The 27,876-nt window shown below is 25.3% G+C and overlaps 3 protein-coding genes across 6 annotated transcripts in view; 1 reads left to right on the top strand and 2 right to left on the bottom strand.

The window, feature by feature from the left end:
* The first annotated feature begins 593 nt into the window (after nt 1–593).
* On the top strand, nt 594–10,010 carry LOC129609801 (uncharacterized). Its single transcript, XM_055521922.1, has 10 exons — nt 594–648; nt 789–1,002; nt 1,055–1,071; nt 1,143–1,252; nt 1,315–1,382; nt 1,870–2,013; nt 2,077–2,093; nt 2,167–2,208; nt 9,684–9,751; nt 9,814–10,010. The coding sequence occupies exons 2-10, from the start codon at nt 942–944 to the stop codon at nt 9,926–9,928; spliced, it is 642 nt and encodes a 213-aa protein (XP_055377897.1). The 5' UTR covers nt 594–648; nt 789–941; the 3' UTR covers nt 9,929–10,010.
* A 65-nt stretch (nt 10,011–10,075) lies between these two features.
* LOC129609921 (probable 39S ribosomal protein L45, mitochondrial) lies at nt 10,076–11,294 on the bottom strand. The gene is made up of 2 exons (XM_055522209.1): nt 11,163–11,294; nt 10,076–11,099 (listed from the first exon to the last, which is right to left on the bottom strand). The coding sequence occupies exons 1-2, from the start codon at nt 11,208–11,210 to the stop codon at nt 10,131–10,133; spliced, it is 1,017 nt and encodes a 338-aa protein (XP_055378184.1). The 5' UTR covers nt 11,211–11,294; the 3' UTR covers nt 10,076–10,130.
* Nucleotides 11,295–12,738: 1,444 nt separating this feature from the next.
* Nucleotides 12,739–27,876, bottom strand: part of LOC129609919 (regulator of G-protein signaling loco) — an 83,910-nt gene continuing 68,772 nt past the window's right edge. Inside the window, exons 4-7 of one of the 4 annotated variants that reach the window (XM_055522203.1) lie at nt 15,910–16,728; nt 14,773–15,828; nt 14,189–14,516; nt 12,739–13,978 (exon numbers count right to left, since the gene is read on the bottom strand). In XM_055522203.1, coding sequence (XP_055378178.1) covers nt 13,155–13,978; nt 14,189–14,516; nt 14,773–15,828; nt 15,910–16,728 — 3,027 coding nt within the window. In that variant the 3' untranslated portion in view covers nt 12,739–13,154. The remainder of the gene's footprint in view (nt 13,979–14,188; nt 14,517–14,772; nt 15,829–15,909; nt 16,729–27,876) is intronic. The other 3 variants (XM_055522204.1, XM_055522206.1, XM_055522207.1) reach the window with 3 other exon arrangements.

Genomic DNA, 27,876 nt, shown 5'->3' on the forward strand with positions numbered 1-27,876 from the left:
GTAAACAGCAGAATTGCCAAACTAAATAAGCACAGATTTTTTTTTAAGTTTTTTAAATAAAGATTTCCGAAGTACTAGTTATTTGCTTACAAGCTTTCACTGATTTTGTTCAACCATGTAAAACAAAAATGAATGAAAATTCTATTTCTAATTGCTTATAATATTATAATTTTAATTTTATTTCCTTGTCTTTTTATAACAGTAATATTTTAGAATGTTTTAAAGTCTGAGTAACTAATTTAATAAAAAATAGACAGTTAGGGTATTCCCTATTTAATAAGACGATAGTAAATCAACGAAATTTACTTATAGCCTTAGCTTTAGTTCTTAATTTTTTTGCTTTCACTAAACTATTAAAATTAAATAGTCAAAAATCTTATGGCTATAAAAATATACTCGGTATATTTATTATAACTCATTTATCTGTTTCGAGAATCGTTCCAAAAACAGCTGCTCGAAGGTTCGTTTACCTTAAACCCATATAATATAATTTTTGTATAGTCAAGTAACTATACAAAGTATACATATGCGTGTACGAATTGTAAATATGTATATACATATAATTTATATTGCCTAATCCCATATATATTTATTTAACAATTGTGTTTACTTTTATTATTATACGAGTAGTCCTAGTTTTTAAAATAGGTTAAGTTTTATTTAGTTTCCTAAGAAACCTATTAATATGGAAATAAATTAATTTGCTTTGTAATATTTAAAAGAAATTTTTCAAAAATATTTCAAAATATTTTATAAATTGAATATTTTAAAATTTTTTTTCTATTTAGAATTCAAAAGATCTGGAAGTGATTAGGTGCTCCTGCAATTGGGAATACATCTGTATATGACTTAGCAGGACTATTCGGTGCTCGAATTATTTAAGAAGAAGGAATTAAAAAAGCTAACTGGAGGAATGAATTATATTTGTAGTTTTGAAGTACATGGAAAAGTACAAGGTAATAAGAAATATATCTAATGGTACCTTAATGTTAACATATGCAGGTAAATATATACATACATACATACATTTATTCTTATTACCGGTGTTTTTTAGGAGTCTTTTTCCGAAAGGTAAGAAAGTAAAACATACATACCTACATATTGTGTAAGTGTTATTTGTTTAAATTTTGTATTGCAAGCAGTATACATGTAAAACTGCAAAAGCTTTAAAATTACGAGGATGGTGCATGAATACTGAAAATCAAACTGTTAAAGGACAGTTGGAGGGACCCGAACAAGAAATTAGAAAAATGTATGTATGTATGTATGTATGTATATGCAAATATAAACTTCCATATATACTATTTATTTTAGGCAAGAGTGGTTATCTAGTGTTGGAAGTCCAAAGAGCGTAATTCATAAAGCTGAATTCTCTGAGTTAAGTGTGTCCGACTCACAATTTAAAGACTTTGTTATTAGAAAATAAATTACATGTATAAAAGTAATGAGCACTTAAGAATACTTCAGAGATTTTGTAGTTTAAATAAATAATTGAACATCAGATAATCAAAAAATTGTTTTTCGATTTTAATGTCAAATTAATTTTATAAATATTATTTTATTAAATTTGTAAATATAAGCGTGAAAGCTTTATGTATTACTAGCACAATAATTCAGCTGGAAGACAAATATTTATCCGAGAATCGTTTTTGCAATTAAATAACCCTTGAAAAATACATACTTTGTAGATATGTACATATATACATATGTATACATAAAGCTCAATTATCGTTGAACTACTATTATTATTATTTTTGTGAGAGTTTTCTATTTATTATGTACTGCAACATTTCAGTTTCTTTAAAATTTTAAATAGGTAAATGCAAATTACATAAGCAAGTGGTATTTTATTTACTTATAAACTATGAGCAATGGTTAATAAAAATTTATTTTTACGAACTCCACTTATGCTTACTTTTCTTGCAAAAATTATTCATTCGCAAGAATTTTCAACTGGTGGAGCTGCGATGGCCAATTACATCTGTGATTTTGAAGTTTTTGGGGTAGTTCAAGGTAATTCAATAATATTTTAGATTTTTAAAATATTTTTTATGCACATAAATACATATTTTTAAGGAGTGTTTTTTAGAAAGGTAAGGAACTACAATAAATAAATAGGTTTTTAAAAGAAGTTTTAAATAATCAATAACAAAAACAATTAAACAGTATACTCAAGAAGCAGCCAAAACATTTAATTTAAGGGGATGGTGCAAGTTATATATTCGCTTACGCCCGGAACACCAAAAAATAAAATTTAACTATAACTAAAATTAAATCGAACGTTGCGATCAAATTTCCATACTTTATTACTTAAACCTATTCTAAATCATTTAATCGCAACGTGATTTGACAAAAACAAAATATTTATTTTAAATTAAAATTAAAATTCAACGTTGCAATTAAACTCCTATATGAAATCATTTAATTGCAACGTGATTGAACTTTTACAGACAAAACTAAAGCAAAGTTCCAAATATTCAAATTACAATATTAAAACTTTCCCATGAGAATTATTCTAAACAATTTTTTGCTTACTAAACAGTTATTTCTTATAAATAGAGTAAATTCAATAGCAGCTTTGCTTGGTTGGTAATTCAGTAGCTCGTTAGTTATTAAATCGTTTTGCCGTTTAGAAAATAAAGATTTAAAAATATAGTTTAATTTAATAAGTTTGGAATTGGAAATTAAAGTGTAATTAATTAATAAATGAAATAAAAAGAACTTTTATAAATCTTAAAATATTTTTTGTGTAAAGTAAAAACTTATAGTTTAATTTAATAAGTTTGGAATTGGAAATTAAAGTGTAATTAATTAATAAATGAAATAAAAAGAACTTTTATAAATCTTAAAATATTTTTTTTGTGTAAAGTAAAAACTTATAATTTAATTGGCGCAGTCGGTAGGATACCGACTCCGTCTATAAAAACAAAAAAAAAAAAATCTAAACAAAAAAAAAGAAAACACTAACATTTTTCTTAAGTCAATTTAAATGAACAAAAAACTAGAAAATAAAATAGTGTAATGCTCAAACCATTAAGCAAAATTAAATAATAATAATAAAAAAAAATTTTGTGGTGAACCGAGTGATAAAAGTTTAGTTGTGTAAAGGCGGAGAACTTTTTTCAAAAAGTTAATTCGGTAAATAAACGAACAAAAAATTATAAGTAAAACACAAATAAAATATCTATTAAAAGATCTTTAATCAAATCAAATTTTACAACTAATTAAATTGATAAAACAAAAATTATAAAAAAAAAAAAAAAAAAAAAAAAAAAAAAAAAAAAAAAAAAAAAAAAAAAAAAAAAAAAAACCAAAATATTTTTTTTTTTTTTTAACATTTATGAAGAAAAGTGAAAAAGAAAAATACTTTGATAATCTAAAAAATATACAAAAAAATTTTAACATGTCACTTGCTGCAATTACATTAAAAGACTTGATAGGCGAAGCTCGTTCAGTACCAATTTTTACTGGACAAGACGCCTACAGTCTAAAATCCTTCATCGAAGAAGTCGAAAGTTTAATTGCCTTAGCAGCGGATGCCGATGCAAAAAACTATCTATACAGAATTTTGTACAGCAAGATCCAGGGTCCTGCAGCGGCAGCAATCCGGAGAATTCAGGAAAAAACTTGGGACGAAGTAAAACAACAACTGAAAGCTACCTTCGGAGTACAGAAATCTTATTTGAAATTAAAAGAAGAAGCAGACTGTATAATTTTTAGAAATGTAAGTGATCTTTATGTTAAATTAAATTCCATATTAAATTTGTTAAATTTAAAATATGATTTGGATGACAATAAATCTTCAGAATTTAATCCAATTAATAATGAAAATTCAATATTAGAAAAATTTTTGAATAAATTAAATAGAGTAGACTCAATGTACCTTAGAACTAAAAATGTAACAACATTAGAAGACGCTTATAGAAGCTTATTAGAAACCAATATATCCGACAGCAAGGTTCCAAACACCAACTCTCAGTATAGGAACAATAATCATACAAATTACAGAAATAACCATAACATAAATTCTAGACATAGTAGTAATAATACAAATTCCAGAAATAACTATAGAAACGCAAATAGAACTTTCAACAATAACAATTACAATAACAACATAAGAAACACTTACACAAATAGACCAATGGACAGAAACTACACTACTAACGAAAAGTTTAGGAATTTTAGGCCCAACCAACAGTTTGGTGGTACAGGTAATAATCTACCAGGACCATCTTATAACGAAAATCGGTCAAGTCCAGTTCCAATGGATGTGGATTCGGGTTCCACAGAAAATTTTCACTGTGGTCCCCCTATCCGACATTACCCTTAGTAGACTTAACAATGGAAGGCAAAAGGCTGACCTGTCTGATCGACACAGGATCAGTTACTTCAATTATAAACGGCAATATTTTTGATCGATCTAAACAAAACAAATTAGAAAATCCAATTCAATTAAAAACACTCGCAGGAAACCAAGCCATTAAATACGAAATAACTACAAAAGTACCTGACGAGTTCAATGAAAATTCAACTATGTCCTGGAAAGTAATGGATCTTAGCAATAAAAACTTTGACGCTCTCTTAGGCCAAAATATTTTAAAACCAATAGGAGCAAATATTAATCTTTCAAAGGAGCGGTTAGAAATTAACAACCGTAATATTAAATTTAATTCAGCTTGTCCTTTTGAAAACACTTGTCAAATAGAACCTTTACAAATCAACCATAATGAATTATTTGAAAAATTATTAAATAAAAATATGAATAGAGAAGAAACTAAATCATTAAAATATATTTTAAACTCTAATAAGGATCTTTTCTATAAAGAAGGAGATCGATTAACATGTGTCAGAAGTGTAAAACATCAAATAATTACAACTACTTCCCAACCGATTTATAGTAAAATATATCGGTTTCCAAAAATACATGAAGAGGAAGTAAATAAGCAAGTTCAGGAAATGTTAGAGCAAAATATTATTCAACCATCCAGTAGCCCTTATAATAGCCCTATATGGGTAGTACCCAAAAAATTGGACTACTCAGGGAAACAAAAATGGCGCATTGTCATCGACTACCGTAAATTAAATGAAATTACGGTTGATGACAAATTCCCGATACCGAATATAGATTCTATATTTGATAAATTGGGTCGGGCTCAATATTTCACCACTCTGGACCTCGCAAAGGGGTTTCGCCAGATATTGGTGGATGAAAAAGATCGTCTAAAGACCGCGTTTTCTACACCGCAAGGTCACTTTGAGTTTGTACGGATGCCATTCGGACTAAAGAATGCTCCGGCAACTTTTCAAAGGATGATCAATTACGTTTTAAAGGACTTTATCGGGCGAATTTGCGTTGTCTATCTAGATGACATCCTTATTTTCTCTACATCACTACAAGAACACCTCTCAGCTATTAATAAAATATTTTCAAAATTAAGAGAGTTCAATCTAAAAATCCAAGTGGATAAGTGCAAATTTTTCTCTAAAGAGACAGAGTATTTAGGACACATATTAACACCAGAGGGAATAAAGCCAAACGAAGATAAAATTAATGTAATTAAACAAATCAAACTGCCTAAGACTCCCAAGCAGATAAAAAGTTTCCTAGGCATTACGGGGTACTATCGCAAGTTCATCAAGGACTATGCGAAAGTAGCTCAGCCTATGACTAAATATTTGAAAAAGGGAAATAAAATCAATGAAAATGATATACAATATAAAGACTCCTTTCAAAAATTAAAAGAATTGATTACAACTTATCCTATACTTCGTTACCCTGATTTTAAAAAGAAATTTGTATTAACAACGGACGCGTCCAACTTTGCAATTGGAGCGGTCCTATCACAAGAAAACCACCCAATCTGCTTCGCTAGCAGAACCCTTAATAATCATGAATGCAATTACTCTACTATAGAGAAGGAACTTCTTGCCATAGTATGGGCCACTAAATATTTTCGGCCATACTTATATGGTACAAAATTTTTAATAAGAACAGACCACCAACCCTTAAAATGGTTGCATTCACTAAAAGAACCGAACGCCAAACTACAAAGATGGCGAATCAGATTAAACGAATACGACTTCGAAATAGACTATGTAAAAGGAAGAGAAAATCGTGTTGCTGATTTTTTAAGTAGAATGGATTCTACAAATAATGAAATTAATCATATAGATGACCCTAACGAAACACCTTCTAATAATTCAGTTATAACAACAAACCATAGTCGCCATGAAAATCAATTCCCAACATCCGATATAATAATTAATAAATATTTGACGCAGCTTTATTTGACAAAAGAAAAAGAAAGGGAAATAATTATAAAATATAAAAAATTTAGACAAATCTTTATTAGTGAAAATGAAATCAATAATAGCCATTATTTAAATGACATACTTAGACGATTCATTAGAAATGGAATAACTGCTATCTATTCCGAATTAAATGATGAAAAATTTGATATAGTAAAACAGAAACTCACGGAACTCTTTTCTAATAATAATAAAATGAAATTCATAAAATGTACTAAAAAAGCAATAGACATAGAAAATGAAGAAGAGGCTTTAAAATTAATAGAAAAAATTCATAAAGAATCAAACCATCGAGGTATCGTTGAAAATTATACAGAAGTGAAAGATGAGTTTTTCTTCCCTAAACTTAAGGAACTATTTCATAAGTATATAAACAGTTGCGACATATGTAATCAATCAAAATATGATCGCAAACCAAATAAATATAGATTCGAAATTTCCGAAACCCCGAGCTCTCCTAATAAAATAATACACGTCGATTTATTTTTCTGTTATAAGGAAATATTTCTTACAATAATTGACAAATTCTCAAGGCATTTAATGGTCCAACGTCTTAATGACCGAAATGCAACTACTATTATACAAGCACTTCGCAACAGGTTTGCACTATTCGGTAGGCCAGATAAAATCGTTGTCGACAATGAGTTCGATAGTCTTAATATCAAAAACTTCTTTAGAACAGAAAATATAAACGCTCACTTTACGTCACCCAGAAGCCATACCGGAAATTCTACAATCGAACGAGCTCACGGAACTTTAAGCGAACACCTTCGTATCTTAGATACACAAAAATCACATTTAACACCGTATGAAAAAATATTATTCGCAGTCGAAAAATATAATAATTCCATTCACTCTGTAACTAAAGTTAAGCCTATAAACTTTGTAAATAACGAAATAACCGATATTGAAAAAATTAGAAAATTAATTGATGAAAATAAACTTAAAACGATTGGAAAACTAAACAAAGATAGGATAGACCCTGACTATAAAGAAGGAGACAAAGTTCTTGTAAAAAATCCCGAAGCTCTAAGATATAAACATAAAAGGAAATATACGTATATTAAATCTAAATTAATTAACGGTAAATTAAAAGATAACCAGAATAGAAATATTCACCCAAGTAGATTAAAAAGAAATTTTAAATTTTCCTCAGGTAACCCAGAAACGGACTCCACTCAACCACTACCACAACAAACTTAAATTAGCACTACTAATTTTACTCCTCACTTCAAATACTTGTTCTGCAAATATTGACGTTCGGGTATTGGAAAATCGGGGTGGATTCCAACTAATCAAACGGGAAGAAATTCCTATAATTCAAAACTATTCTAAAATTCTTCACTTTATAAATATTAGCGAACTAGAAAATACTTTAGCACAAATTGAAAATAATATTTACAACACTTTTAACCAAGACAATACCACATTAAAACAATTACAAATTCAAATCGAAAAAACTCGACATAACATTAAAACATTACTACCACACAGACAAAAACGAGGACTCATTAATTTAGGTGGCAAAATTTTAAAATGGTTATTTGGAAACTTAGACGATGATGACAAAACTGAAATTGTAGAAAACATAAAACTTATTGAACAGGGAAATTACAACTCCATTCAGACCATAAATAAACAGATTAAAATAAACGACCAATTTCAGAAAAACCTAAATATTCTACAGAAACGAATTAACGAAAACCAAGAAATTTTAAATATTACACTGAGAGAACAAAACAACACCTTTAGCAAAAGCATAAAAAGTTTACAGTTTCTTTCTAGTTACACAAATATTAACTTACTAAATTCAGAAATAGACAAAGTCCAACAAAACATTCTTTTCGCTAAACATGGTATCATGACTCACTCCATTTTATCCAATGAAGAAATTGATGAATTTGAAATCGATGTTTTTAAATATAAAGAAATAAAAAGTTCACTTATTAGTCTAGATAATAATATTATTTTTGCCATTTTGATTCCTAACGTTGCAAAGGAACTTGCAGTTGGATATAAAATTATTCCAGTACCTAACAAAAATTTCGAGGAAATAAACATTGAATCTACTAATATATTGAAATTTAAAAATGAAATTTACTTTAATAATAAACAGAATTGTGAAAATAAACTAAAAGTAATAAATGGTTGTATAAAAAATTTAATGAATAATAATTTTAAGAATTGTACAAAAAGGAAAAATATTAATTTTGAGATTGTGGAAGTTTCATCTAATATTATCTTAGTAAAAAATGCAAATAATGTAATGTTAGAAAATACTTGTAATAACATACAATACAAACTAATTAAAACTAACTTAATTACATATTATAATTGCACTATAAAAATAGATGACGTAATATTCAAAAACATAGAGAGAAAAATTAACAACCACATAATAATACCAAACTATTTAGAACCTTATAATGTTAGTTATATACCAAATTTAGAAAATATTAATTTGAAGCAAATTGAAAATTACAATGAAATAGAATTTGTAAAATTTGAAATTAAAAACCATTATATTTTAATACTGTCAAATATCTCTATTGTATTGCTTTTAATAATTTTTATTACAAAATACTATATGAAAAAATTTTATAAATGTAAAAAACGGCCAAACGATACAAATGAAAATAATAGTAAAGGAAATATAATCTCTGGAGCTCAGGAGAGCTTCCAGCTTAACGAGGGGGGAGTTATATATTCGCTTACGCCCGGAACACCAAAAAATAAAATTTAACTATAACTAAAATTAAATCGAACGTTGCGATCAAATTTCCATACTTTATTACTTAAACCTATTCTAAATCATTTAATCGCAACGTGATTTGACAAAAACAAAATATTTATTTTAAATTAAAATTAAAATTCAACGTTGCAATTAAACTCCTATATGAAATCATTTAATTGCAACGTGATTGAACTTTTACAGACAAAACTAAAGCAAAGTTCCAAATATTCAAATTACAATATTAAAACTTTCCCATGAGAATTATTCTAAACAATTTTTTGCTTACTAAACAGTTATTTCTTATAAATAGAGTAAATTCAATAGCAGCTTTGCTTGGTTGGTAATTCAGTAGCTCGTTAGTTATTAAATCGTTTTGCCGTTTAGAAAATAAAGATTTAAAAATATAGTTTAATTTAATAAGTTTGGAATTGGAAATTAAAGTGTAATTAATTAATAAATGAAATAAAAAGAACTTTTATAAATCTTAAAATATTTTTTGTGTAAAGTAAAAACTTATAGTTTAATTTAATAAGTTTGGAATTGGAAATTAAAGTGTAATTAATTAATAAATGAAATAAAAAGAACTTTTATAAATCTTAAAATATTTTTTTTGTGTAAAGTAAAAACTTATAATTTAATTTGCATGAACACATCAGCTGGTACGGTTAAAGGGCAAATGGAAGGCGAAGCAAGCAAAATTAAAGAAATGTAAGGACAAATGAGTACTTATTTAGTAATAAACTATGTATATTTTAATCTTTCAATATTAGGCAACATTGGTTAAAAACAACAGGAAGTCCACAAAGTCGTATTGACAAAGCAGTTTTTTCAGAGATTAAAGAAATAAATGAAACTAAATTTACAGAATTTAAAATTGTACATTGATTCTTTGTCAAAGAGATTTACGGTTTTATTTTTTAATAGATAGTTCAATTTGATTAAGGCATGTAGGTATACATATGTCTGCATGAATGTATTTATTTCTAAATTAAGTAGTTTTTCCTTTTCAAATTTGTTTTTGTTTGAAATAAAACGCAACATTCTTTAATAAAATGTTTATAAGTATGTATTTACATTCACTTTTTTTTTACACTGCTGCTATTTCTTTAGGTTTTTCTTCTTTTATGCCGGCATCTAATTCTTTTTGATTTTGAGCTTCAACTCCACTATCAATTTTTTCCACATCTTTTTCTGGTTCGTCGTACACACGATACGTTATTGGGGAAGGTTCTTTAGGTGGAAACCAATCTGGAATAATTTTATCATGTAATCTCCATATGCCGTAAGTGTTGGAAATGTGTTTTTCGAAAACGACATATTCTAAAACATCTTTAGCAAGAATCTCACTACCATGCATTAAACGGCCGAAACGGTCGTAAATGGCTAACGATTGTTGGGTGTGAAACCGAACTGTAATTTGGGCGAAAAGATTTTCTTTAGAAATTACATCAGTAACTCTTGCATGGACTACTCTTGGAGGTTCTAGTGATTGTAAAAATTTCCAATGTATTGTTTTGTCTCGTACATTATGCATCATTTCTGGGTAGGCACGTTCAGTTATATACTCTCGCAATGCGTATTTTTCTTTATTAGCCATATGTGTATGAGCTTTAATATAAATGTCTTGCGCATTTTGGGCAAACTGATCTGTATCGAAATCGTCTTCATAACCTTTTACTTTCCGAATTGCCAGCATACTTTTTGACTTTTTTTCCAGAAACTCGAATTTTTGTTTTGCACCTCCACTTGATATTATTGATTTCTTACCATCACCTTCAGGTGGGACGTACGCTTCGAAAATTCCACCTGTACAACTAATATGAAATGGACGTTCCATCCATGGCCTTGGAGGTAATAATCCTCTTTCTTTTAATCTGCTGCGAATTTCTTCAGGTGTAAGGTCATCTTTTTTCTCCTGAAAATTAGGCAACTCAACTTTAACGAATTTCTTTTTGCGAAGAAGTTTAAACTTCGGGTCGTAGTGTTTGGTTCTCCTATATCGAACTTGAATAAATTGATTACAAGATTGAATTGCTAAGGGTACAAAACTGTTTGACTGCAAAAATAAAATTATTTTTTATATAGTTTCACCTCTCTATAAATGAAATTTGTTAGTTACCTTGTATAAATTTAAACAAATTTTTTGTGAATTTCTTAACAGTTCCATTTAATTTATTTTGTAAAAGTGATGAGAAAAAAAAGAAAATAAAAACAACTATTGATAATTGGTACGTACATATGTAAGTAGAATGAAAATTTAAAAATTAGGTTATGTCGTAAATCAGCTGTTTATGATTTTTTTTTTTGTTATGAAAACGACTCTCGAATAGTTGTCAATTACAGTTCTTGCGAAAAAGTAATTGCATATATTTTGGCTTATTTCATTTAATCATGATGCATACATCCAAATTTTTATAACCTGGTAACAAGTCCAATTTTGATTTTTATACTGGGAATGGAACCGCAAAAAGCACTCAGGGTAAAAGTGGCCTCGTTCATATTTGTTATATTGTTAACAGTTAAAACACAATCCTGATTGACAAAATTAAACTTTTTTGCGCTTTATTATTATTTATTTTTGTAAATGATAAAAGCATATTAATGCAAAATATACATACCTACGTTTATTAGCCCATTGCTTTAATATAATATTATATAAAGGAACAAAACCGCCTACATATTTAGTTTTTTTCAATAGACAATGTTTTTTACAATGTAAAAATTCTAATTTTTGATAAAATTTCTTATTTCGTTTCTGAAATAAGAATTAGTCCTTTGTTTTAACAAAAGGACTATTTAATAAAAACAGAAATAATAATGTGTTTTCAATTCATGGAAATATGCAAATTTAAAACTCGATTAACTCATTAAATTTAATTGTATTTAAATCCCATATTAAAATATACTTGTTCTGAAGCCCTACATGATTTCGTCTTTTTTTAGTATATTGAAAAAATGATTACATATTTATTTGTGGTTAATTTCCTTATTTTATATTACAATTTAAACGAAAACTGAAACTTTGAAACATGTATTAATTACAAAAATATATGAATAACTCCTTTTGTCCATTATACTTTATTTTAGCAAAACCAGGGAAGAGCCATTTCAATAAAATTTATCGCCATTATACTTGTTTCGAAGGATTCACTAAACGGAGAGATTTTACATTAATCATAAGACCGTTGTACAATTTAGATGATAATTTATTCAAAAATACTTTGATGGTAATGAATAATGGAAAAAGTTCACCTATATTCTGTAAGTTACATCACTTGAGATGATGGGATATTATTGAAAAATACTTTTTTTTTATCAATATAGAATTTAAAATTTTGTATTTGATTTTATTCTGAAAAACACAAATTTTTTGAATAACAACCAATTACGTCAATAGATGCGACAAACAGGATATGGGTAATTGATACATTTTAAATAATATTAATATTTTGAATTAATTATTAATTATATTTGAATTCGAATAGGGTAAATATTTGAAGGACCTTTAATAAAAAAAAGTATTAATATTAATTACAAAAATTTGTGTAATTTTAAAATAGAATATATTTTTAATTTTCTTAACCTTTCTAAGAAGTTTTCTTAAATTCATTTCTTTCTATTCTTTCTAAAAATTAATAAATAAATTATTTACTAAATTCTAATATATTGAAATTTTCTTTAAAACATTTATGCATATTCGAATTTGTATTTGTTTTTCTTGTTTTTTTTTTATAATTAATTTTACAAATTCTAGTATTTGAAAGTAAATTTTATATCTTAAAGATAGATTATCTAGAGTAACACAATATTAAATAAATATAGATTTTGTATATTTATAAACTTATGAAATCCTGTTTAAATCCAAATCACATTATATGTTTAAATCAAAAAGTTAAATAGGAAAAGCCATATTATAATATGTATGTTACATATGAAGTTTTAAAAAAAAAGCTTACAAAGAATAAAATTATTAAAATCGAAAAACTCTTGATTAGATCCTTATTACACTAGATTTAAGACAAAGATCATGAAAAGTACTTTCATTAAAATTTTTGATTAGATTGAGATATCATATAGTAATTGAAAAAAATACGAGTATGTGTGTATAAAATTAAACAAAACTGCTACTCGGCTGATCTAAATAAGCATTTTTAGCTGAAGATATTTCATTATTATTTAACGCTCTTCTAGCGGGAATTAAATCGGCTATTGTTGTTGCTGATTGCGATAATTGTAAAATATTTGTTTGATTTGAGGCATTTTGTCCCCAATTCGATGGTTTGATGGGTAATATCTTAGGTTTTGGTGGAAGGGGTGGCGGTCCTCTTAATAAGTTTGTAATATTATTATCATTATTGTCAACATCATCATTAAAATCTACTATAGAACTATTAGGTGAACTCAAATTTTCAATACTTTTGCTAGTGTTGCTGCTACTGCTATTATCATTACCAATAATATTTTCATCATCTTTTTGTTGATTGCCAGTTTTGGTGTTGCTGTAACTAATACTAGTATTAGTATTGCTATTGTTGTTTTTGTCATTGTTATCACTATTAATATTGCTGTTGTTTTTTGTGTTATTGGTAGCGCCAAAGTGTGTACGATTTGATGTTATAGCGATTGAACTGGCACTTTTAGTTATGGATAATCTTGGAGCTGGTTGCGGGCGATCTTTTGATGAATCTAAACTATTACGATTTGTAGTTTCATTTCCATTATTTGATGTGGTTTTCACTAAATTTCCACCTGATATAATATTTGAATTATGATTTGTTATTGGATTTAAATTTGCACGAATTTTCCTTAATTTATTAGCTGCACTTAAATTAGCTTTATCTTTTAAAAAATCTGGTAATTCGAAGTTTATTTCAGTTCCACGTTGATCTTCAAGACGTGCTCTCTGGGCACGTTTTAAACCTTCTAAGAATTCTTCTACAAAATAAAATAAAAAAATTGATTACTACATAATGATATAGGTAATGAAAGAAATTATAAAGTAGACAAATTTACATTTAATAACATACATAAATATGAAGATAACACACATATATGCATGCAACAAAAAATTAAAAGATACGTAAGAAAAAAATAAAGGAATAAAAAAATTAACAAAGTACAAAAAAAGCAAATGAAGCTAGCTACCTTGATTATGAGCTCGTGCTGTTACCTGCAGTTTAACACCAGTTTTCCATTTAGCAATTAAAGGCTTTTTTATACCAGTTAAATTTGAATTTGATGATTGCATGTTATTATTGGTACTATTATTATTGTTATTATTTACATTGAGATTTTCATCCGTTTGTGTAGTAATTGAATTAGATGTTTGGGTTTTTTCTACATTAAATTTACTTGTAGTATTTATGGTCAATGGTTTCTTTGGTTTAATAAAATTTTTAGCAGTAGCTGCATTTAAATCACGAAATTTTGTCTGATCATAGATGGAAGATGACTCTGAAGCACATTCATCAGACTGTTTTGATAAAAAGTATTTAAAAAAGTTTATATTATGCTAAACTTTTTTTAATATTTGAAAACTTAATTATTGAACATTTATATTTGATTAATTCTATATAACACTTATAAGAGCTAATACAATAAATTATGCTAAAACGATTTTATTGAAATTAGTGAATTAAAAGAGCACAAAGAAAATTTGAACACATAATAAAACATTTAAATCAAATGGAATGATATGAAAAAAGGAAATTTAATTATTTTAAACTTACTCTCAATGAACAGAGATCGACAGATTTCGGCATATTGTTTTCTTGTGAATCCACTTTTCCTTGAAGAACTTCAGTAAATACTTTATTTGTAATTTCGTCTAAGGTACTTTGATGATTTGATTGAATGCCTAATGATTTCGGCACACTTAACAAATTATTTTTATTTGATGGTAAATAACTTTTACTGATTGCACCTAAATTATGCTGATATGTATCCGGTACTGCTGCTGTTGCAATTGGTGAGCAACTTGAAGTTGTTAATAACAAACCATTTCTTTTTTGCAATTGTTGTTGTTTCCATAAATTGTTTCCATTTCTTAACAAAACAACACTTAATCTTTGACCATCAATGGCGGTTACTGGTAACGATAATTCGATTTGTTCATGAGTATCTCGCATTAAGATTTGTACATCTTCGAAACGATAATTATACTTCTGCAAAATTGGTTTCAAAACATCACATAACGCTTTTTTGGGTTTACTTTTTACAGAAATAACTTTTGGATCTGGCAAATCCAATTTAAATGCAATACGTTGCTCAACTTGAACTTCTTTACTCATTAAAATATTTGAGGAGCTATCTAAATCTAGTGCTTTACCATTTGGACTTAAAATTACATCAAAAAATTGATATTTAAAACCACGTTTCTCCAAAAGACGTTCAATTAACTGTCGTACAGTTTGATCTGGACGCGTTAATGTAACTGTTGCAGCTCCATCGGAAAATATCACACGACAAAAGTTTCTTTTTGATTCTTCGGATCCGCTATTAAAAGCTGTATTAGGGTTTGATGTCAAACATGTGTTAGCATCAAAACTAGATAGAGAGCTGCGTGAACTATGTATATCGCTGGTTGAATTTGTATGCGGTAATTTCAAAGTATTGCCACTAGATGATTGAGATTTACTTAAAGGATTAATTTCAGAATTATTATCTGCCACACCGTTATCATTATTATTATTTGTTCGATCACGGGACTTACAACGTACTTTCCTATGCCATGGCAATAAACTTTTACGTCGACGATCTTCAGCATTACTTGCCGATTTTTTCAACTAAAATGTAAAAGAAAAACAAATTTTACTTTAAAATCAATTTAAGTTAATAACATTATTGATAATATTTAAATGACTTACTTTTGAAGGGCCCGGTGAGTTCAACATATTACTAGTTTTCAATGAATCACTTAAATTTTCTCCGGTATATGGTAATGGTTGATTTTTAGCCTCTGCTTCTAAACATTTTTTATATAAATCAGAACGAATAAATCTTTGATAGCTATCAAATTTCATTAAATTATAAATTTGTTTTTGAGCATAATTAAATATATTTCTATCGGCAGATTCTAATTTCTCTTCAGCTAAACTTCTTGCTTGTGAATCAACATTAACTGGTTCACATGCACCTGTACCCAAATGTTTCGAGTATATTTCAATTGCTTTTTGTGCACGTTCATTATCATCATTTATATGATGGTAACGTTCACATGCAGTCCAAAAATATATATTTTCAGCAGAAAATTCTTTTTTCAAAAATTCAGCAAAAGTATGTAAACCGGCAGGATCTTCTAATAGTTTTTCAAATGAATTGCCCCATATTTGAACTCGATGATTTGATGAAAATTTATTACTTGAATTTGTTGGTAAATGTATGTTATGATTATTATTACTATTATTTTGTTGTGCATTGATTGCATTTAAAAAATTTATTGCTAATGCTTTAGTACGTCCGATTTGTATATCTGCACCACCATCACTATGGCTATGTATTGAATTGACATCATCGTTTATAAAATCATCCATTGATTTTGTATAAACATCATTTTCAGATGCAGCTAACGATGATGGTCTTCTAGATATTGTTGGTCTTTGATCTGGTGTTGTACGTACAGTACGAAATGATGATTGACCCCAGCGGCGAAATGGTGATGAATTTGTTGATGGTAAAGCTCGAGACTAAAATATAAGAAAAGAAAAATGAAAATTAAAATAAATATTCATATAGGTAAGGTAATTCTTATGTAATTTTTATATGTCAAACGATTTTAAATTCGATTATTATTCAGCAAAAGTATGTACATGCATATACATACACATATTTTAGGTTTTATTAGATTACGTACATATATTTGTCAATTTTTCAATCCATGATACAGACATCAATGAATTTATTAAGATTATGGCTTAAATTTTGTACAATTTTCATGATTAAAACTATTATATAAATTTTAATTTCATAATAATTGTCAAAAAATTATTTTGTTTTCATGTTCCTCATTACATTATTTTTGTTTATTTCTTATACAGATATAATTGCAAATACTCAAGTAAAATTGCCTATACACACCAAATATATTACATTTTAAGGAAACTAGCGTTTAATATTTTCGTCTTTTTAAATATTAAAGTAAATAAATTTCATACTGAATTATTCAATTATTAATCATAATTTTTAAGTGTTTGTTTGCTATGTAGCGCCATGAAAATTGATTAAATTCTACCTAAAGATAAAAAAAATTGATATTTAAGTTTCAAATGAAAAAAAAATTTGTTTAATGTTAAAATTTCGTCATCGTTTAATAAAATATTGACTCTTTATTATATTTAATGAATTTCCAGATTTTTTGTTACATAAAGTTAAAAATTAGAATTGAAAAATAAAATGGTAAAATAAATAAACAAAAATAATAAATTTTGTCATTTAAAGAAGACGTCATTTTCTAATGTCATTAAAAAATAATTTTGTGAATAGACAGTTGATTAAAAAAATATATTTTATAAAATTTGATTAAAGTGAAAAGGTGTCTAAATGTTAAATATTTTCAAAAAAAAAAAATCTAAAAAAATTATATAATAACCATTTTGAATCCGCTTGTTCCGAACTTATTTTTAATTACGTCATTAAATTGAATGCGCATTTCATTAACTAATATTCGATTGGTATACTGACGTAGTCGATTTTGAATATTACATGCACACACACTATTTATAACATTTATTTACATATATGTATGTATGTATGTACTTATGTGTAAACATATATGTAATACGTTTTTTATATTACGAGCAATACTATATTATTTTTTATTATAAGGTAAACAAATATATTTGAAACGAAGAAAATAGGTTATAAAACTTAATCCAATTTAATCTTAAACCAAATGCGAAAATAAAAATATTTAATTTGCTAAAAAAATTTTTTATCAAATTTTCAATTGAACAGAAAAAAAAATTTTTTTTTGTTTTCTAAATATTCTATAGATTTTGTGAACTAATTTCGCTTTGAAGCTTCTAAATTATACTAAAATTGAAAAAAAATATAGGTTTGTTTTGTGGCGCAATTCAATTAGCTACAACTTCAATTAGTCATTTTTTAATAATGCACCTTATCTGCTATCAATTTCGCGTTTCATTGAACAAAACCAAGGAGAGAGCGACAAGAAATGGCAACCATAAAATTAAAAAAAAAAAAAAATTGAAGAAAAGAACGGATAAAAAGGTGGAACTTTTATGAAAACAAAAAAAAAAACAAAATCCGATGTGAACAGCACATAACCGACCATATTGCTAAAGTATTGCATAAGATTATGAAATATTACTTTAAATACATTTATTTCAAATTCTATGAAAAATAGAATTGCCTTAAAAGTTGATCAAACCGTCTTATCCTCAAAGTAATTTCAGATATAAATTTTTATAATAACTTGACATACTGATCTGCACAAGAGATCTCTAAAAATAGTTCAATAACGGTTGATTACGACATGCATTTCCGCCGAAAACTCGATATGTGAAATTTGGTGTTATCACATCACCTCTCTTATTGTATTCAATCCGGTCGGTAAAAACATGAATTATAAAAGATAAAGAAATTATTTCAAAATAAAAAAGTTCTTATCAAATTTAAATGATAAATACGAATAAAATAAAGGAGGCAAATTACGTTTAATTTTTTTTTTTTTACATTTTGCAAATTTATACAAAATATATTTAATATGAGACGGAAACAAGAAATATTAAAAAATTTCACTACCAAGTAATTATGATTTTGATAACAGGAAGTATTTGGATTAAAGAGAAATCAATAAAAAAAAAAGTAATAAATAATTTTTTGTTACGATTTAACATTAATTGGATATTGTGGTGTTGTTAAAATTTATGAAAATAAATTTTTCTTTAGATTAAAATGAATAAAAAAAATTCAACATGAAATTTTGAGGGACAGTTAAAGTAAAATATTTAACTTCAATCTCAGAACACGACAGATTCAAAGAGCAGTAGACTTACATTATACATTTAATTATTGATTGCATGAAATACAAAATAGGGCAGCAAAAATTTCAATATTTACTATTAATAGTAAAATAATATTGTTCTAAACGGACTTGAATAAATTTTGAAGACTTAAGAAATGTCATTTAAATAACAGTTAATTGGCTGGTAAGATATGTAAGTAATTATCTTTAACAATAATGTGTTATTCTATGATTTGACAGTCTTATAAAATTAAAATTGGGATACAATTACACATTTTTGAATCGATTTGCAGATTTCTTAAAAATAAATCGAATTTTATATAACCAGAAATTTTATTTTAATGAATTGAAAATTTTTGTCGTAAGCATTAAGTACATCATATTTACAATGACACGAAATTATGAAATTAATTACCATTTTTAATGATTGCAAAAATATAAAAAAAAAATTGCAATTTTAATTATTTATTTTAAATAATTTAATAAATTTTCTTAATTTAATTACAAATTACTTTATTAATTTTTATTAATTGTTTTTTGCAATTAAAAAAAAAATGATAAGATTTAATCAGAGGAAAATGAAATAAGTAGCTTAACGATTACTGGATATTTTATTATTGTGATGAGTGATTTAAATTTAAAATTTGGTTGTTTCCAAAATTATTAATATTGAAGACAATGAACTGGTAATAAAGAAATTTTTTGAGATTACTTATATAGTGAAAACTAAATTTCAATGTTATCTTTAATATCTTGATTTTACGATCTTATTTGAATAATATTTATACTACATTAATATAAGTAAATTATTAATTGATCTGTCATCTCAAATTTTGTACATTGGTACCCAAAAATTATCATAAAAATTGAATTTTTGGAAATAAACAAAAATATTTTTATTTTAATTTTTAATTAAATAAATTCTAATAAGCGTTTTATTTTTGGTGAATTTTCTTATATGTACGACAATACATTATTGATGGTTCAACAAAGTAAGTAATCCATTCATAATTTTATTTTTTTTTTTGAATACAAACAAATTGTAAATTTTTAATACAGATTGATAACCTTTGACAGGAAGCTGACGAACTTACGTTATTATGAAATTTTATGCTTTATTTTGATTTTAAATTTTATATTTTATTAAAAAATTTGAAATAATTACAAAAATTCTTGAACATTTTGAAATAGATTTTTAGAATTCTAAATTTTTGTTCTATTATGGAAATTATCATACTTGTATTATTGATTTTTAATAATGAGATGTTACAACCGTACAGAATGAAAAAAAAATACCTCATACCTCAAATTTAAAATGTGATGCATGTGCAAAATGTTTCTGTACAGTTGTAATGACAAAGAATCGTTGACTTAACACATTAGAATATTAGTACTTAAATCTAAGAATTTTAAATCTAGATATAAGAATTTGTAATATCCAAGGTATTAGAATTTAATTTTAATATTGTTCGTAATTGTCTTATACATGTTTAGATAAAATAATAATTTTTTTTCCTTACTTTTCCTTACTTTATGTTTGGTTTTAATTTAAAGTAAGTCCAGTTACTTAAATTCATCAATGTATAAATTATAATAGAACAATAGGGTTAAAATTAAATTTTTTTGCTAATGAAATTGTTTTACGTTCCAGTGAGTTTCTTAGTACATACATGTACATTTTATACAATTATTATTAAAATATATATATAAGTTTGACAGGGCATTTGTGCTCATATGAGTTTTTTTATTTATATATTAAAAATATTAAAAAAATAATAATTTTATTCTTACACTTTCGTTATTTGTTGAAAAGATTTCATCTTCTTTAATGAATCCCATAAGAGCAACAGAAGTGCTGAGGTCATTGTTTGATGTTAATAACATTTTTAATTACTTTTTAAGTATTTTGTTATATTTTATTTTCTATATTTTTATTTAAATGTTTAATATAATAAAAAAAATTGTTTATTATTATGCAATAATAATTTTAAGCAATTAATAAAATGTAATTTAAATTTAGAAAATAATCATTTTCAGAAACGATTACGATACTTCGGACATCAACAGAATTTAATGTTTTTTTTTTTGTTTTTTCCTATTTTTACTTCAATTTTCTATGTATTCAATCATAAAATGAAATTAAATATGAAAAATTATTATACAAACTTCTGTTAAAAATATAAAAAGAATTACAAAATGTAAAACATAAAGCACAAAATATATTTAGAAAATAAAAATGAATTGAGTAACGAACGCATGGTTTGAGCTCAGATCTTTCAACATTATTTTGATCAGTTTTAATTGCATATTTATATTGTTTATAAAATTAAATACTGAAAAGTAACATAAATTTCAGTGTACCTTCAGGGCTAGAATAGTTTTCTACACTGAAGTTGCAGGAGTTTTTTTTTTCTTAAATGTACTTTTCTAGTTTAAATTTTTGTTTTAAGCTAATTTTCTTATTCAATAAAAAAATAAGTGTGATCATGTAATGCAAAAGCTTTTGAAATCAAATGCAATAAGCAAGAGAGAATATCGTAAATTTTAGTCTGCAATCCTTGTTTTGGTAGAAGTATTACCACGGGATTAGATTAGTCTTTTATATAGGTCGATACGTAGAATTATTTGTGATTTACATTGAACTAATTCCTATGCTCTTAATAAAATTTAATATTGTTGCTTTTAATTTTTAAAATTTTTCGATTTTAGCAGATTTCCTGTTTGGGCGCATTCAATTGTTCCCTTATTTCGTTATTCTAAAGACAGAAATTGAAAGTTCAACTATAATACTTGCCAATCCTATCAAGATAAACAGTGTACAGTGAATATTCCTATTATTAGTCTTAAACTTAGACGACCGAAACTAGCTATAGCAAAATTTTGGTAGCTTGGAATGAACTCATTTGAATATCAATGTACTTTATTATTTTTCTTGTTTAGGAATCATGTTAATTTTTAACACACATTCTTACAGTATATGAGATAATATTAAATGATATCTTTGGCAAAACAAGACCTATAGCAATTACAAATTTCTATAGGCAAACCAAAAGCCTTGAGGAACAGTATTCCAGAAGTTTATATATGTGGACATATAATTAATACATAATTTAAATTTTATGATTTTCAAAAAAAAATATTAAAAATTAGAGGCGCGTTACATAAATTTGTATTGAGAGCGGTAAAAAACGATAACATTTTTTTTTTAAGTAAATTATTTTTTTTAGCTTTGACATCTTTTATAGGAAACAAACAAAAATTTAAAAAATTAGAAAACCAAACCATAATAAATGCATTCGAGCCCAAACACTCTTGGTGTTCTTCTTGTTTTTTTTCATATATTTTTATTGTTTAAATAATTTAACTTTAAATTAAATAACTTTATGAACTTATCGGCTACAATAATATGTACAATGTATTTCACCTCATATACAATGCTTTTAAAATCGATTGAAAATGGTTACAGTACGAGACAAAGAAAATCACCATGGGAAATTAAATTTTCTGTTGATCGCAGTGTTTTGTTTTCAAATATAAAAATAAATAAAAGCATATCGAATTGAAAAATGATGATAAAAGTGTAAAAATATTTTACAATAAATTTTTCACAATGTAAAAAAATGCTTTAATTTATTTACTTATATAATAAAAAAAAATGAAATAAAATAAAAAAATTCCGGGTGTGTTTCATAACTTTTTTTTTTTAAATTTTTTTCTATTTCATTAAATTTGGTATAAGTGGTTGGTTGGCTGGGTAATTGCATAATATTCAATCTCTTTCTGAGAATTTTAAAAATATTTAAATAAATTTAATTAAATATTAAATTGAATTTTGAAAGGCAATTCAGAAAAGCAATTTAGGAAGCATATCACATTTTTTTTATGTTATCATTTTCAAAATTTCTACATTTTTATATTTGGGAAATTAATAATATTAAAGAGGAAATTTTTATATTTTCTTAATGTAATCTGAAGTGGTTTATAAAATGTTCAACATTTTATAATTTATTAATTAAAATAAATAAAACAAAATTAAAATTTGGATTGCAATTCGAATTCTTGCAATAAAAGTTTAAAAGTATATTTAAAGCTTCTTTATCGTATATTCAAACTATTTTTTAAATAAATTAATAAAATAAAATTTTCCGATTTGCTGACACTTTTTAAAATTGTCAACTTCAAATTCAATCAGTTTATTTAACAGTTTAACCATAGAAGAACTAAAGCCCCCCGAGTAATGTTTCTAATTTTTTATTTAAAAAATTCGCGGTGTGTTTTTTCATTGTAAAAAGTTGATTGACATCATTATGGTTGAAGTTGACTTAAAAGTCATAATTTTTAATCAAAAATGAGCATAATTTAAAAATTTTATTCATTTTTTTTTGACCCATACACAACTATTAAAACACTAACGGTTCTGTCCAAAATTAACTTACGCATAAGTTTCAATATTCGCAAAGAAATTTTAATAGCCTCAATACTGGTAATATATTGACGATGTAACTTTTAATTTTCGACTTTCAATTCTAATTAATAACTTTCAATTTATTAAAATATGTGTCTTAATAGCTGATGCAGGGAATGTAGTAACGCTGATGGATTACGATTCAAAATAGAAATTTTCAATAATCGTTTTTGATTTGAGAGAAACATAAAAATTAATTCAATTTTTCAATTTAATCAGTCACTATGTGTGTATGTATGTACTTATAATGTATTACATCTCTTGATATTTTCTATTTTGAATTCAAGATTTTACTCTATTAATTGAAAATTAAAATACCAATTAATTACTAGTTTATATAAATTTATTTTACTAAGTAACACAGTTTCCGGATCATTTAAAATTTTTTGTATCTGGGTACCTACCTACATACAACATAATATGTTACTTTGTTTAATAAGCACAAATGTACACATTTTAGAATACAAAGATTATGAATTAGAAAATTTCAAAGAATATTGAAAAATATAAATTATAAATATTTTTCAGAAAAATTAATAAAAAAATACTTTATAAAATAGAAAACATAAATCATTTTAGAATACAAGCATATAAATAATAAATAAAATTGTAACTGACTGTACCAATATTACCAAAGCATAAAAATATTGAAATTGTTAAAGAAAAATATTTTTAATACTTACTTAATTTCATGAATTTATTTATAGATTGCGGCATTTTATTTAATAAATAAAAAACAAAATAGAAAATATTTTGATTTGATAATAAATTTTTAATTTTTTGTACTCAAAAGATTGAAAAAGGAAATATTTGAAAATATTGCCTAAACACAATAAATACAGAGTGTTAGAAAAAAAGTAATATCATTAAAATTAATAATGGAGAATTCACTTTTTCATGAGAAATGAAGTTGTTGCTCGGAGTCTAAAAAAATAAATTTAATAAGGGAATTAAAAATAAAATTTGTTAATTTTTAAATATATTCGACATTTTGCTTAGTTAAGAAAAATTCATTCCATAGTTTACTGATAAAATTGAGAAAAAAATTAAAAAAATTACTTCTGTATAAAAATTCTTGTATAGTTAAAGTTAAAATATTGTAAGAGAAAAGTGCCTCTATTTGACGTCTTATTGTTGCTAAATTTAATTTTCTTATAAATAATTATTAAAGTTAATTTTCAAATTTTAATAAAATTATTGAATTTATTAAAGAAGTAACAAAAGCCTTATTATTTTTCTAATACTAAATTAATTCATAAGCATTATTAATATTTTTAACAAATTTCAAGAAAATTGCATTTTCTTTTATTGGTTGTTTAAATGTTCTTGATTCAAAATTGATGTAATAGTATATTAATACGTTCTATATCACCAAAAATGCAGATCTAACATCAATTTGACTTATTCAACAATTTAAATTGTTATGGTTAATAAACCAGAATTGTGTAATAATAGCCTTATAATGTAATTTTTAACTCAGAAATTTTGTGATTAATGTTGCTGTTTAGAAATTAATTTATGATGCTTGTAACTTTATTTAAACGCACGTTAGCCTTAAGTTTCATAATGCAATAATACGATTTTTTTAATTCTAATCAAAAATTTGAGGTCGAATTGAATTCAAAAAATTAAATGTTCAAGAATGAATTGCATTTAAAAAACATAGATAATTGCAATATGGAATTGAAAGTATTAAAGAATGCTTACCAACTGTAAAAAAAGGTAAATGAAGTGAATATAATTTTTCCGTGTTTGTTTTTAATATTTAAAGATCCAATTTGGGAAATTTGTTTTACTTAGAATTCAAAATTTAAATTGAAATTTCAAATTATAGTTTGAATATACTAGACTTTAGCACTATGTCCATGTGAGTTTGATGATGTTTTTAAATGGTTACATTTCTTTAAAAAATATTTAATGTAGACGAAACAATTATTTTTTTTTTCAATTTATTTTTTTTTATCTTGAAGCAATATGGAATAATTTTTATAGAATTTTCTATTTTCATCAAAGAAAAAATTTTTGTTTTCTTATTTTACAAAACTATCACAAACGAGTGCTTAAAATATACTGAAATTGAGTGCTGCTATTGAATGAGAATTAAAAAATAATCCATAAAAAACTAACATAAAAAAAAAAAGAAAAAAATCAAATAATAAAAAAATGCGTGTAGCTTTTCTTTTATTTTTCATTTTGATTTCAAACACAACATACAAAAAAAAAAACTCAGAGTTCAGATTGGAAAAACATAATTTTACAATTTTGTCTGTTTTGTCTTATCGAAATCAAATTTAACAAAATGTTTCTATGTAACGTTAAACAAAATAAAAAAACTTTAAAAAATAATAAGACGAAAAAAAAAAACTGATTTATTGAGATTTTTTAATGATCTCAGTCAGGCCTCAGCTCAGATTTTAAAATAGAAGAAAAAAAGTGCAGTAACATTTAATTGAGTTTCAGAGAATTTTAACAGTGATAGTGAAATGTTTGTAATTTTGTATCAGAGTTGATACCATTTTTGATTTATTTCCAATTAAGTTTTGTTAAAGGTATTCCTATGATTTCTACAAAAATCGTGGGCATAATCCAGAGGTTTCAGTAACTTTATGAAAAAATTAAATAATTTAATTAATTTTTATATTATTACGGTAATTAATTAAATTAAAAATAAATTTGTTTACTTGGTTTAAAAAGTCATCTGAACGAGATTTACCGTTACATTTTTTCTTTTATAGATATATCAGTTTCGGAAATAAGCAAAAGGTTCTGAAATAAATCAGAAAAGATAGAAATAAAATAAGGAAAAATATCAATGTCTAAACAGCTAAAATTTCAAACTCCTACAGAATGTCAAAATCTTAAATAACGGTTAATTTTAACGACGATTTTGTTAATGTAATGTCTACAAAGACAATGACTAATGAACAATATTTAGTACTCGACAGAAAAAGCATTTACGGAATAAAAAAAAAATAAATTCCATTGTGGTTTCGATACATTGTATATAGGACAAAAAATGGCTATCATTTTTATTGGAAGGGAGATGGCAAAAGTTTTGTAAACTGATAGACGGACGGATAGACAAACAAACAAACGGAATAAAAATAATAAGCTTTTTTCCCAATTTTATTAGAAAAATGCTAACAATGGAGCTATAAATCATGTTAAAATCCTTAATGTATCACATTTACTATATAATTAATTTTTCCTTGCATGTAGTATTTTTTATATGTTATACAATTTATATGGCGCTTAAAGTGTTATATGTACGTTTTATATGGTGCATTACAGTTTTATAAGCTCCACCCGCCCATTAAAATATTTGAAATTATCATTTTTAAAATATACATACATTTATATGTACATACATCTTTTTGTAAGGCTGTGCACACATACATATATGTATGTAATTTTTTGTTGATGTAAATTCGGGATCAAAGTTGATTATCTCTCAACATTGATTCTTGTTATTTTTAAAACATTTTTTTCTTTTTTTGATTGTTAGGCAATTAAAATAAGAAGAAAAAAAATGCTGTTTTTTTTTTGATAAGCTATGAAATAAGAAAAAATGTATATATATACATGCATGAATGTATTCTTTGAATGATGGTTTCAAAAATTGAAATGTGTAATTGGAATTAAGTTAAACTTTTAAGGGCCTTTTACTTAAAAAAAAAATAAGGGAATATTATTTTCAATTTAAAGGGTTCCTTCTCTTTTGGCGGTCATTGTCAAATATCATAAATGAAAAGAAAAAGTATAATGATAAATAAAAAAGAAAGGAAACATGAAATTCTAATTATAAAAGAATTCAGATAAGTGAAAATGATTATTTATGTAAGTGATTATTAGCCATTTATCGGCCGTTCAGTTGGCTGTTATTCAATTTGTTATTAAGTATAGCTGTCCAGTTCCAGATTATATGTATGTATATATATATATTTAAGTTATCATATATCCTGTTCACCATAATTAAAACCAATTTATTCTCAATTTTTTCAAATAATTAGTTTTCGTCCAAATGGTATATTGCAAGAAGTAATTTGCATCATTTAAGAGTAGACTAGTTAATAAAGCTTATCAAATATACGAGCAAGCATAATTGACGTAAAATATCATAAATATATATAAAAAGAGACAGTTTTCAACAATAGCCCCATACAAATTTTCTAAGTATATTAATTGCATAGTAAAATTAAAAATTTGAAGTTAGTATACTTTTTAGAAATTGAGTAAATTCATATTAAATCTTACATTAGACATTAAAAAATTTTGTACGGAATTTTACATATAAAAAGCACACTAACCGAATCTTATCAACAGATAGGCTTACATCATAGAATTTAAAAGTTTTCTAAAGTTTAATTTAAAAATTTAATTTAA

This window comes from Condylostylus longicornis, unplaced genomic scaffold, assembly GCF_029603195.1.
Source record: "Condylostylus longicornis isolate FDR11 unplaced genomic scaffold, ASM2960319v2 ptg000040l, whole genome shotgun sequence".
NCBI classification, from domain to species: Eukaryota; Metazoa; Arthropoda; class Insecta; order Diptera; family Dolichopodidae; genus Condylostylus; species Condylostylus longicornis.